Genomic DNA, 13874 nt, shown 5'->3' on the forward strand with positions numbered 1-13874 from the left:
GGCCACAGTTCAAAAAGGATTTTTAAACAAATAAAAAATAATAATTTCCTTTCTTCCACTCCAGTCCCCTCCAACTACTAACCAGGCTGAATCCTGCTTAGCTTCCCAGCCCAAGACAAGATGGCTGCACCTCTGCACTGCATTTATCAGAGGTGAAATCAATCAACAATCTTTGCAAATGGCTCTCTCTTTTTAAAAATAATTTTAACCGGTTGCACACATATTTCTGCCTCTCTCCCGGTGTAAGTTTGTCTGATGGATAAAAAAACAGTTGCCCACTCACGTTTAAAACTTGGAGGGGGAAAAAAAAAGACTTGAAATAAAATGAAATACATTGTTTTAGGAAAGGTTTCTACTCATCTTTGTATCCTGGGATTGCAACTTTCCTAGGTTTCCCCAGGAAAAAAAAAATTGTGCAATTTCTGTCCTTTTGTCAAACAAAGTTTTGCAAACGTTTGGTACCGACTTCCACCTTCGACGTACAGAAGAAACAGTTTCTTTGCCTAATTCCCATCACGGATCTAAAATGGGATTCAGGAATGGACAGGGTTTTTTTTTCTGTAAAATAGACATTTTTAAGAAACGCAAAATTCCCCGGCTGCATAGGAAAAAATCTCTCCTGATAAGGATAAGATGTCATGAGTTGTCATACACAGTGGCCACTTTAACCTTGTAGATAAAAATAATGTAAAACACCTATTTACAAAAGGGAAAAAAAACCCCAACACTTTAATATCAATTATATGATAATTGTATGATGTACACAGCTGTAAATACATAAATATATATATATATATATATAAATATATCTTTGTATCTCTCATGCTCTTGTATTCTAAATAAAGAATAATAATAAAAACATGAACATAATGTGACGTGGAATGAAAAGCTTTTTAGTGGCCTGGGCTGATTTTTCTTTGATTTTTAAGAAGTGCTTACACTCCTTTCACAGATCAGTTTTACAATTTGCTGAATGTTTCTCAACCTCCGTAACGTTAACTCCCAGAATTCCCCAGATAGCATGTGTGGACTTCAAATCCCAAAATTCCTCAGTTCATCATAATACAATTTGATGTAGGGAAGTGTGTGAACGCTGTCACAATTGGTTTCCTTTCCCAAAACCTTCCAATTCTGTGATTCTTCGAATCTATAAACCTATGAAATTCAAATTTGCCAATTTAGAAAAGCATTTTTTGGGGGAGGTCCTCGATGGATCCTTCCAAAGGAAGGAAAGTGGAACTGGGTACACTTACAACAATTTGTTTAGTGACATTCAAAGTTACAAAGACAATGGAAAAAGTGACTTTATGACTGTTTTCCACACTTATAACCCCCAAGGTCATATGATCAAAATGGAGATGTTTGGCAACTGATTCATATCTATGAGGATCACAGGGTCACATGTTCCCCTTTTGCAAACTTCTGACAAGCCACATTAACTTAACAACTGTGTTACTAACTTAACAACTGGCGTGGTTCCCTTAACTGTGGCAAGAAAGGTCATAAAATGGGACAAAACTCACTTAACACTTTCAATTATGTGCTTAATGTACTTAAATTAACAGCGGACTTGAGGAAATAAAGCATATCCTCTAAATGGGCACTAGAGGGCGACAGAGCACCGCTTTTAAAAGCCGGACTGCATCCACCTTCTCGAGCCCAAAAGAAACAGTTTCTTTTATTTATTTATTCTTTTATTTATTTATTTTGTCAAGCATATATAAGATTACAGATAAAAGTATGAACATGATTATGAATATATGAAATGGACATTAGGGCGGGGACGGAAGGCACGCTGGTACACTTATGCACACCCCTTACAGACCTCTTAGGAATGGGGTGAAGTCAACAGTAGACAGTCTAAATTAAATTTAATTATTTAATTAATTAATTTAATTTAATTTAATTAAAGTTTTGGGGGTTTGGGGAAGACACCACAGAGGCAGGTAGTGCATTCCAGGCATTGACCACTCTGTGGCTGAAATCGTATTTTCTGCAATTGAGTTTGGAGCAGTTTACCTTGAGTTTGTATCTATTGTGTCTCATGTATTGTTGTGGTTGAAGCTGAAGTAGTCATTGACAGGTAGGACGTGGTAGCAGATAGTTCTATGTACTACGTTTAGGTCAGACCGAAGGTGGCATAATTCTAAGTTGTCTAAGCCCAAAATTTCAAGTCTGGTGGCATAAAGTATTCTTTTTGCGAGCAGAGGAGTGGAGGACTCCTCTCGTGAAATATCTCTGGACTCTCTCAATTGTATTAATGTCCGATATACAGTGCGGGTTCCAGACAGATGAGCTGTATTCGAGAATTGGTCTAGCAAAGGTTTTGCATGCCCTAGTTAGCAGTACAATATTACCAGAGAAGAAGCTACGCAAGATTAGGTTAACAACTCTTAATGCCTTTTTGGCAATGTTGTTACAGTGGGCTCTGGCGCTTAGATCTTTAGAGATGAGTACTCCAAGGTCCTTGAGAGAGTGAGGCTCATCTACAAGGTCATGTCCATCTAATTTGTATTTTATGTTCTGATTTCTTTTTTTTTTGCCAGTGTGTAAGACAAGAGCATTTGTTGGTTGAGATTTGAAGTTGCCACTTTGTTTGACCAATCTGACACAGTCAAGGTCTTTTTGAAGTCTTTTTGTCGGTGGTGTTGAATAGTTTTGCATCATCAGCGAAGAGAACGCAGTTGCTTTTAATATGATTGCAAAGGTCGTTTATGTAAAGTATGAAGAGTGTTGGACCTAAAACCCTGCCTTGGGGAACACCGCTGTTAACAGGTACAGGATTTGATACAGCGCTTCCTGTTTTGCCTGTTTGACGGGAAGGCAGCTATCCATTTATGCAGGAGTCCAGAAATGCCATAAGATTTTAGTATTAGAAGTAGTTTGTCGTGTACCACTGAATCAAAGGCTTTACAGAAGTCTATGTAAATGGCGTCTATTGCTTTACCCTGATCGAAACATGTAGTCCATAATGTTTTTGCAGTGTAGTAGTTGCAGATTACAGGATAATTTTTTCCATGTCAGCCATTTGCCTGACATGGTATATATAAGCTCTCCTTCTTGAGCAGGGGGTTGTTGGACTAGAAGACCTCTAGGGACCCTTCCGGCTCTGTTATTCTCTTTGCATCATCCCCTCTGCATGGGTGGGTGGCTGCAAAATGCAGCCGTTGCAATGGCGGGAAGTCTCAGTGCCTTAGAGATGAATCAGAATAGAGCTGGAAGGGATCTTGGAGGTCTTCTAGTCCAGCCCCCTGCTCAAGCAGGAGAATCCCAGCGCCGCGAATGGAAGCCGGAGGTGTCGCATTCTGCGCTCGCAACCCCTTCCTCTAAGGTCCCGCCAGGAGTAGACATGCCGGCCGCAGAGACCGCGCGGGAGGTTCTGCGCCTGCGCGCGTGGCCGGTGCGCCCTCAACCAAGATGGCGGCGTTGGAGTTCAGGCTTCCGACGGCGCGGAAACGTTTAGCGTCCAACCTGTCCCGGAGCAGCGGCGGGGACCGGGATTTAGTGGTCCCCGGGGACACCATCACCACGGACCCGGGCTACATGCGGTGAGGGCGGATGCCTCTTCCTTCCCCCCCCGCGGGGCTGCATTGGAGCCCCAGGGTGCGCTTTGCGCATGCTCAGGAGCCCCCTTGGGTCTTGCAATGCTCTGCGCATGCTCAGGAGCCCCCTCCTCCACCCCTCCAGGAGCCTTTTGCATTCTGCTGCAAGAGGACTGCAAGGGGAGGCGAGAGGGGTCTCCTGAGCATGGGCAGAGAGCATGGAGCCAGCCACCCTTGGCACCCACCCACCCCACCCCATGGAAAGGCGGTGGTCCAAAAGGGTGGGTGGGTGGGGGGCTCCTGGGGCAGTAAGAGAGGCTGCATGAAGGAGGGTGGGAGGAATTGGATTTCCCAGCATGCAGGTCTGCAAAGATTTTGCAGAAAAGAAACATGCAAAAGTTTTATCTATCATTTTTCTGTCCATCTATCCATCCATCCATCTATCTATCTATCTATCTATCTATCAATCAGTCATCCATCCAATCATCCATCCATCTATCCATATTTATCTATCTATCTATCTATCTATCTATCTATCTATCTATCTATCTATCTATCAATCAGTCATCCATCCAATCATCCATCCATCTATCCATATTTATCTATCTATCTATCTATCTATCTATCTATTATCTATCTATCCCTCTATCTATCTGTCCATCCTTCATCTATCATCCATCCATCCATCTATCCATCCATCATCTATCATCTATCTATCTATCTATCTATCTATCTATCTATCATCCATCCAATCATCCATCCATCTATCCATTTATCATCTATCTATCTTCTATTAATCATCTATCGATTATCTATCTATCCATCCTATCATCTATCATCCATCATCCATCCATCCGTCCATCTATCTATCCATCCATCATCTATCATCTATCTTCTATCTATCAAATCTATCAATTATCTATCTATCCATCCATCCATCCATCCTATCATCCATCTATCATCTATCATTCATCCATCCATCCATCTATCCATCTACCCATTTATTATCTATCTATCTATCTACCTACCTACCCATAATCTATCATCCATCCATCTATCGATCATCTATCCATCATCCAGCTATCTATCTATCTATCTATCTATCTATCTATCTATCTATCATCTATCATCCACCTATCATCCATCCATCCGTCTATCTATCTATCAATATGTATCTATCCATTAACCCACCTATCATCTCTTTCTCTATCCTCTGTTTATCTTATTTCTATCTATCATCCATCGCCTATCTATCTTCTACCTATTATCTATTTGTCATTTATTTGTCACCCATCGGAGAGGTCCTTGGGGCTCTCTTGAGTTCCTTGGTTCATTTTTTTGCAGACCCATTTCATGACCCAAACTAGGTAACACCATCAGTGCTAGAAGGCTGTTGGGTTTGGGGAGGAGGGGGAGAACTGTGGAGTCCTTGGTTCTCTCTGAACTGGGTTGTTTTTGAGCTCAACACATTTGTTAAGTGAATTATGCTCCATTTTATGATCTTTTTGGCCCTGGTTGTGTAGTGTATCACTGCAGTTGTTCAGTTAGTAACACGGTTGTTAAGTGGATCTGGCTTCCCCATTGACTGGGGATGTTTCAACGGTCATAAGTGTGAAAAACGGTCATAAGTCACCCTTTTCAATGCCGTTGTAACTTTGAAAAGTCACTAAATGAACTGTTGTACGTTGAGGACTACCTGTAATCAATCAATCTATGTCTATGTCTCTATTCCAAAAGGATGTAAAACAATCCACACGTTTTTTTCCCCTCGTTTCTCTCCCCTGTTTTAATTTTCTTTCCCTTTGGTTTTGCTAGGGGCCATGGAACCTACCTTGGGGATGAGAAGCTGATCGCTTCGGTGGCTGGAGTTGTGGAGCGAGTGAACAAACTGGTGTGTGTCAAAGCGTTAAAAACCAGGTGAGAAAAAAAGAAGAAGTGGTGTTTAAAATACCTGATCCTAGGAATTATAAGGCAGGTGGAATTGAACTTCAATTCCCAGAATTCCCCAGCCAGCCTGATGATAGATGATGCATTGATAGCATGGCTGGCCGGGGGGATTCTGGGAGAGTCGAAATCGAGGCCTCTTAAAAGGTTACTAAATGGAGAAAAGCCTTTAAATTAAATTCATAATTCTCCACGGTGCGTCTTCGGTGCGTCGACTTGATTATCGTAGAGCCGAGCTTTTTCTTCCTGCTCCATTTCCCACCTCTGATTTAATGCTGGAAAATAACCCCGTAATCTCAAGGGTTGCTTTCAAGATTAGCACATTTATTACGGCATAAGGTTACACGTTCTCTACCTTTAGCTGGGGAGTTCTTGGATCATGGTTCTTCTTGATTTTCCTGGCAGGTACAATGGTGAGGTTGGAGACATTGTGGTTGGGCGAATTACAGAGGTAATGTTTTCATTTAAACATACACCCCTCCCTCCTTCCTTCCCTCTTTCCCTTCCTTTCCTTCCTTCCTTCCTTCCTTCCTTCTTCCCTCCCTCCCATCCATCCATCCCCCTCCATCCCTTCTTTCCTCCCTCCCTCCCTCCCTCCCATCCATCCATCCCCCACTCCCTTCCTCCCTCCCATCCATCCCTTCCTTCCTCCCCCCTTCCCTTCCTTCCTCTTCCTTCCCCTTCCTTCCTCCCTCCCTCCCTTCCTCCCCATTCCTTCCTCCCTCCCTCCGCTCTCCCCCTTCCCTCCCTCCCTCCCTCCCAGAAATATGCAGAACCGCATGAATTCTGTTGTTATTTTTTTCCAGTGGGAGTTCTGAATTTGTATTTTTTTTAAAAAAGTGCCATGTTGAAAATATTTGCTAGTACTTTTTTCTGCGCTGCTGGGTTTGTCCACTGCGTGGAACAATTTGTTAGGAATGTAAAACATAGGACAATAACTCCTAAAATGACGTCTGCTGAAGAATGGGGTGGTTTAGGACAACCAATTATCTGCCAAATATTGTCTATTTCAATATTTGAATATATTGTTCAATATTCAAATATTGTTTGGGTGGACAGCATTTTGAAGAAGTTTGGATATATATATATATATATATACATATATATATAATTTTTTTTAGGTTCAGCAGAAACGATGGAAGGTCGAGACCAACTCTAGGCTAGAATCTGTGCTATTGCTCTCATCCATGAATCTTCCAGGCGGAGAGTTGGTGAGTTTATCCAAGGTCCCTTCCAACTCTGTTATGCTAAATTCTAAAAGTTCCTGCAGCGGAGACGCATTCCTTGTGTGTCTAAATTAAAAGCACCCTTGGCCAAATAAAGTTATTCAATTCAGTTTGTATTTGTTCTCCAGAGACGCCGGTCTGCAGAAGACGAGCTGGCCATGCGGGATTTCCTCCAAGAAGGGGACCTTGTCAGCGTATCCTTTTTTTTGGGGGGGGGGAACCTCTTTTTAAGAATCTTGTTCTGACCCTGTTGCTGATGGAGCACCGTTGCCCATACTCTGGGGATGATGGGACCTGCATTCCATCCCTCCTGCAAGTCGCCACGTTGACTGCTGAACATTTTTATGGTTGGCTTGTGTTAAAACCTCGTTTGCTGGGCTCTGCCCATAATACCAAGCTTGGTCTGTGTTTTTCAACCTTGGCCCCTTGACTCAAACTCCCAGAATTCCTCAGGTAGCATACGTTTCCCAATACCTTTAGCTCTCACACCTGGCTAGATGCTGGGAAGAGCAAGTCAGTCATTCTGGAAGGAGAACTTTGAATAAAGTTCAGATCTTTCAATCTTTGAAAATCGGTTGGCTTTGTATTTATCGGTGGTAGAAATGCAGGGGAAACCCAACTGTGGTTTTATTTCCTTAAATGCTCCTGGCAGGCCGAAGTCCAAGCAGTGTTTTCCGACGGGGCAGTCTCGTTGCACACTCGAAGTCTCAAATACGGAAAGGCGAGTTGCTTTTCATTTCTCCTTAATGCGTTGAGAGAGGACTTTGTAAGGGGGAGCAGGGATGGCTTTGTGGAACAGGAGGCAGAGCTGCAGTCAAGACCACCCCAAAAACAACGAATATTCTTCATATATCAAATATATAATCTTGTTTTTTCCCAACCTGCTGACCCTCACTTTTATTCCTCGTGGCCTTATTATTTCTCTTTCCAGCTCGGCCAGGGGGTCCTAGTCCAGGTGTCTCCATCCTTGGTGAAACGTCAGAAAACTCACTTCCACGACTTACCGTGTGGAGCCTCCATCATTCTTGGCAACAATGGGTTCATCTGGATTTACCCCACCCCTGAGCAGAAAGAGGATGAGGCTGGGGGCTTTGTGGCTAACCTGGAGGTGAGTTGAAGGCTTGGGGATACCATGACTGAAGAGATTGCAAAAACTTTGGGGAACTCATGAGAAAAGCCCCCGATTTCTTGGCCTTCTGCGAATGGGTCAAAACCTGCCTTGGAGCCTTGGATGGGAGGGGGGGTACACAATGAGACCCCTCATCTACTATGTTAACAACTGCTAACCTCCCCATTCCTGGAAATCTCTTTTGTAATTCTAGAAAGTTCCTTGTCTGTCCAATCACACTTGGCCAATACAGAATTCTATATTGTTTTATGTTTTTCTTTTTTTTTAAAAAAAAACTTAAATTATTCTGTTTTTAAATGCTTAATTTTATTGATTAAATGGTACTTTGCGCAGAGCTCTACTTCGAGGCAGATGAGTGGTGAAGAATGTGATAAATAAATAAGAAAGAAAGAAAGATGGAAGGAAGGAAGGGAGGAAGAAAAAGAAGGGAGGAAGAAAAGGAAGGGAGGAAGGGAGAAGGAGGGGAAGGAAGGTAGCAAAGAAAAGTAAGAAAAGAAAAGAGAAAGAAGGAAAGAAAGAAAGAGAAAGGGAGGAAAGAGGAAAAGGGAGGAAGGAAAGAAACAAGGAGAGAAAGAAAGAAAGAGTGGAGTAGTTCAGCACCGTCATAACTTTGAATGGTTGCTGAACGAATGGTCATAAGTGGAGGACTACCTGATACGCACCAAGCATGAAGCTGCTAAGGTCCTGTGTCCGTCTTTTCAGCCGGTGCCCCTGTCTGACCGCGAGGTCATCTCCCGCCTCCGAAACTGTATCCTGGCTCTGGTCTCCCAGAAGATGACTTTATATGACACCAGCATCCTTTACTGTTACGAAGCTTCTCTCCCTCACCAGGTAGAGCCTCTCCTTGGCATTGGGCACCGGGTCTCCACCGGGGAACCTGAAGGTTCCTTCAAGGTTTCGCAGGGAAACGGGTTGGGTTGCGCGCCCAACCCCTTGGCGGGGCAGCCTTCTGAGGCCGAGTTTCTCAACCTTGGCAAAGGGGAAGTACCGTGTGGACTTCCAGGGCCCAGAGTTGCCCTGCAGGAACTCAAGTTAGCAAGGGGGCTTCCAAGCCAGAGGTGGGGGGGAAGAGGGAAGCGCGACGTTTATCTGGATGTCTCCTCCTTTCCTGCAGATCAAAGACCTTCTCAAACCAGAAGTGATGGAGGAGATTGCGTTGGAGACACGCCAGAGGCTCCTGGAACTGGAAGGATGATGGTAGAGAAGGAGTGGTGAGGAGCGGCAAGGATTCCTTCCATCCATCCATTCATCTCATCTTCCTTCTTTTCTTCCAAACCTCCCTCTCTTTTCTTCCATCTTTTCTTCTTTCTTTCTTAACCCATCCCTCTCTTCCTTCTTCCATCCATCCCATCCATCTCCTTCCTTCCTTCCTTCCTTCCATCCATCCCATATGTTCCTTCTTTCCATTTTTTCTTCCCTCCTTTTCTTCCCTCTTTTCTTCTTTCCTTCTTATCCCATCCCTCTTCCTTCTTCCATCCATCCATCTCCCTCCCTCCCACCCACCATCCATCCATCCCATTCATCTCATATATTCCTTCTTTCCATTTTCTCTTCCCTCCCTCCTTTTCTTCCATCTTTTCTTCCCTTCTTATCCCATCCCTCTTCCTTCTTCCATCCATCCCATTCATCTTCCTTCCTTCCTTCCTTCCTTCCATCCATCCCATTAATCTCATCTCTTCCTTCTTTCCATCTTTCATTTCCTTCCCTTCTCTTCTTCCATCGTCTCTTCTTTCCTTCTCCCATCCCTCTCTTCCTTCTCCTATCCATCTCCTTTCTTCCTTCCTTCCATCCATCCCATTCATCTCATATCTTCTTTCTTTCCATCTTTCCTTCCCTCCCTTCCTCCCTCCCCTCTCCTCTTCCATCTTTTCTTCTCTCCTTATCCCATCCCTCTCTTCCTTCTCCCATCCATCCCATTCCTCTCCTTCCTTCCTTGCGCGGCCTGGTTTCCTAACAGGCCATGGTCCAGTAGTAGGCTACGGCCCAAGTTGTTGTGGCACCCTGTTGTAGGCCACAAAGAGCTGTGGTCTCGTCTGTTCATCTTCTCCCTTTCTGTGAATAACATCAAAACTTCGGACAATCTCCCTGATCCATGACATCTTAACTTGGAAATATAATTGGAGAAGATTCTAGACTCAACAGGAAGGATGAGCAGAAAGGAAGAGCTAATATAATTCTCATCCTTCTTTTTCTCAAACATCTCTCTACATTCCAGTTTTTTATTCCTTTTTTTTTGTTGTTGTTTATTTGAACATTGCTCCGGTGCTTGTCCCTAGCCTGATAAATGCTTGATTTTGACATCCAGCATCGATGGAAAAATCCAAAAATTGCACAACAAAAGAGATTTCTTAAGCATAAAAATCGTTCATTAGCGCAAAAAAGGATCTGATGTTAAAAAAAGAGAACCTACCCATCTCAAATTCCTGTGTAATATACGTCTCTCCTCCTTAAACTGTATCTTAATTAAAGAAAATGTTACAAGCCGCCTGGGAATCGCCTATGAGCAAGTTTGGAAGGCTATTTAAATGTGTCGAATCAATAAATAATTTTTTAAATTTCTATTTTTACATCGTGGTTTGCAAAGGCAGCCAAGAGAATAGTCCTCCGATTTTGGGGGCAGCGAATTGGAATTGCTGTCTTTGCAATTTTGCGGTTGCTGCAAAAAAAAAAAAAAGTTGTACTTAATTCGGAGCGAAACCAAATTCTGAATTGTGTCTCGTTTGCCCAGTTCTTTGGACCAGGGAAATAAGTTCTAATTCTGAGTTCTAATCCTGCCTTGGATGCAAAAGCCAACTGGGTGACCTTGGGGCCAGCCACTCACTCTCAGCCCTAGGAAGCAGGCAAATGGCAAGCCACTTCTGAAATCTTGCCAAGAAAACTGCAGAAATTTGTTTTTTTTTCTCTCTCCAAGTTGTCGTTGGAAGTCGATTCAGTAACAGTAACAGAGTTGGAAAGGACCTTGGAGGTCATCTAGTCCAACCTGAGAACTCTACTAGGGATTTGAACTGCCGACCTTGCATCAAGCCTGCCTTTAAAAAAATAAAATAAAAAAATCCCTTGTCTTTCCTTCTGGATGAAAATTACAGGATAGATAAATAAATAAATAAATAAATAAATAAATAAATAAATAAATGGAATTTGTCCGCCAGGTTTTAAGGTGCAATTCACCACAATTTATTGTTTCTATTTTTAAAGAGTTTTTTGTGGAATTCATTACTGTGGCATCAGGACTTTGAAACGAAGGATACATTAGTTCCTTTATTTACATTTTAAACTTGTTATATAATTTTAGGATTCAGTCTTGCTACAGTTAAGCCAGAATTTCAAAAAAAAAACCCCAAAAAACTCAGGATACATTAGTTTTTTACGTTTTTTATTTCATTTCATTTCATTTTATTAAATTTGTATACCGCCCTACTCCCGAAGGACTCAGGGCGGTGAACAGGCACAAAATAAAACACATAAATACAAAAGTTAAAGCATGATTAAAACCCGATTAAATAATTTTTGCCCGAGGCAATTTAAAACTCCCAATAATTTAAAACGAATTAAAATTTCAGTTTAAAAATTTATATTTTTAAACTGGTGGCTTATTACAGAGATTTAGGAGTTTGCTTTTAATTAAACATTAAATAAAATAGAAATCTCTTTATTAAGAGATGTCTGGGCCCCGGGCATCCCTGGCAGAGGATGATGGGTACCAACAAACAAATGAGAATCGGGTTGGGAAAAGGCTTTGGGCTGTGGAGAATGGGATTCTTTGCTCAGCCCTGTGGATGATGGGGGTTGCAGTCCAATGCACTTGAGGTAAAGAGAAGGGGGTCTGCAGGCTGGGGATGATGGCAAATAAAAGGAGGGAAGTGTCAAAGTCAGACGTGAGGATGAGAATCCTCACCCAACCCCATGGACAATGGGGGTTGTAGTCTGGTATCCTTGAGATAAAGAGAGGAGGGGTGAGGGGGTCGGCTGGCTGGGGATGATGGGAAACGAGAGTGCCAAAGCCGGACACTCCACCCAGTGAGGACGGCAGTGGAGGATGGGAATCCTCACCCAGCCCTGTGGACAATGGGGATTGTAGTTCAGTATTCTTGAGGTAAAAAGAAGAGGGATGAGGGGGTTGGCGGGCTGGGGATGATGGAAAACATAGAAGGGAAGTGCCAAAGCCGGACACCCCACCCAGTGAGGACGGCAGTGGAGGATGGGAATCCTCACCCAGCCCTGTGGACAATGGGGATTGTAGTTCAGTATTCTTGAGGTAAAGAGAAGAGGGGTGAGGGGGTTGGGGGGCTGGGGATGATGGAAAACATAGAAGGGAAGTGCCAAAGCCGGACACATCACCCAGTGAGGACGGCAGTGGAGGATGGGAGTCCTCACCCAGCCCTGTGGGCAATGGGGGTTGTAGTCCAGTATCCCTGAGGTAAAAGAGAGGAGGGGGTGGTGTGTGTGGGGGGGGGGGCGGCGGGGGATGATGGCACCAGGCGGGGTCCGTCTTGGGGCGGGGGCTGCGGAGCATGGGGCGGCTGCGGAGGATGGGCTCGCGGGCCACCCACTGGCGCTGCCTGGCTGGCGCTCCTCCTTCTCCTCCTGCCGGGCGCCGCCCTCGCCCTCCCGCCGGCCCTCCGCAGCCATGGCCGCCGCCGCCGCCACCGACACCGCTGCTCCTTAGGCCTGAGAGGCCGCCCGACGACCCCCGGCCGGACCCCGTCGACCCCCGGCTTCTCTTCTGCTGGCCTCGCCCGCCCTCCGGAGCTCCCTTTTTTTCCTTCCCTTCTTCTCCCTCCCTCCTTCCCATTCCTTTCCTTCCTTCTCTTTTTCCCTTTATCCCCTTCTTTTCCTTCCTTCTTTCCCTCCTTCTCTTTCTCTCCTTTCCTTTTAGCCTTTCTCTCCTTCCTTCCTTCTCTTTTTCCCTTTATCCCCTTCCTTCCTTCCCTTCTTTTTCCCTTTATCTCCTTCTCTTTTTCCCTTTATCTCCTTCCTTCCTTCTCTTTTTCCCTTTATCCCCTTCCTTCCTTCCCTTCTTTTTCCCTTTATCTCCTTCTCTTTTTCCCTTTATCTCCTTCCTTCCTTCTCTTTTTCCCTTTATCCCCTTCCTTCCTTCCCTTCTTTTTCCCTTTATCTCCTTCTCTTTTTCCCTTTATCTCCTTCCTTCCTTCTCTTTTTCCCTTTATCCCCTTCCTTCCTTCCCTTCTTTTTCCCTTTATCTCCTTCTCTTTTTCCCTTTATCTCCTTCCTTCCTTCTCTTTTTCCCTTTATCCCCTTCCTTCCTTCCCTTCTTTTTCCCTTTATCTCCTTCTCTTTTTCCCTCTATCTCCTTCCTTCCTTCTCTTTTTCCCTTTATCCCCTTCCTTCCTTCCCTTCTTTTTCCCTTTATCTCCTTCTCTTTTTCCCTCTATCTCCTTCCTTCTCTTTTTCCCTTTATCCCCTTCCTTCCTTCTCTTTTTCCCTTTATCCCCTTCCTTCCTTCATTTTCCCATTCTCTTCTCTCCTTTCCTTTTTCCCTTTCTCTCCTTTTCCCCTTTCTCTCCTTTCTTCCTTCTTTTTCCCTTTCTCTTCTCTCCTTTCCTTTTTCCCTTTCTCTCCTTTTCCCCTTTCTCTCCTTCCTTCCTTCTTTTTCCCTTTCTCTTCTCTCCTTTTTCCCTTTTCCCTTTCTCTCCTTTTTCCCTTTCTCTCCTTCCTTCCTTCTTTTCCCCTTTCCCTCATACTTCCTTCCTTGGCTTCACCATTTCATTAACCTCCCTTCTTTTCTTTTCCTTTCACTTTCCGACTCCCTCAGACTTTCCTTCCTTCCTTCCCTCCTTCCTATTTTCTTTTCATAGTTCCTTCCCCTGGTCCCTCATTTTCTGATCTCACCCTTTTTCTTTCTTTTAGTTTTCTTCATCTTCCTTCCTTCCTTCCTTCCTTCCTTCCTTCCTTCCTTCCTTCCTTCCTTCCTTCCTTCCCTTCCCCTTCCCCTTCCCCTTCCCCTTCCCCTTCCCCTTCCCTTCTTTCCCACATTTTCCCCCAATCCTGTTTTTCTCTAACCTCCCACAGCGT

The 13874-nt window shown here is 44.0% G+C and overlaps 1 protein-coding gene across 1 annotated transcript; it reads left to right on the forward strand.

Annotated features, from left to right (window-relative positions):
* The first annotated feature begins 3411 nt into the window (after positions 1-3411).
* EXOSC2 (exosome component 2) lies at positions 3412-10902 on the forward strand. Its single transcript, XM_070955571.1, has 9 exons — positions 3412-3548; positions 5358-5459; positions 5892-5937; positions 6608-6697; positions 6841-6906; positions 7365-7433; positions 7644-7820; positions 8544-8672; positions 8956-10902. Exons 1-9 carry the CDS (start codon positions 3418-3420, stop codon positions 9034-9036), a joined length of 891 nt encoding a protein of 296 aa, XP_070811672.1. The 5' UTR covers positions 3412-3417; the 3' UTR covers positions 9037-10902.
* Positions 10903-13874: the final 2972 nt, after the last annotated feature.

Source organism: Pituophis catenifer, unplaced genomic scaffold, assembly GCF_029215685.1.
Source record: "Pituophis catenifer annectens isolate HBS135680 unplaced genomic scaffold, rPitCat1.0.hap2 SCAF_17, whole genome shotgun sequence".
Classification (NCBI taxonomy): Eukaryota; Metazoa; Chordata; class Lepidosauria; order Squamata; family Colubridae; genus Pituophis; species Pituophis catenifer.

Excerpts from the sequence above, each read along its gene's own strand:
- EXOSC2 (XM_070955571.1), top strand. The coding sequence starts at position 3,418 with ATGGCGGCGTTGGAGTTCAGGCTTCCGACGGCGCGGAAACGTTTAGCG. Across the intron at positions 5,460-5,891 it reads GTCAAAGCGTTAAAAACCAG|GTACAATGGTGAGGTTGGAG; the intron begins GTGAGAAAAAAA and ends TTTTCCTGGCAG. Across the intron at positions 6,907-7,364 it reads AAGAAGGGGACCTTGTCAGC|GCCGAAGTCCAAGCAGTGTT; the intron begins GTATCCTTTTTT and ends TGCTCCTGGCAG.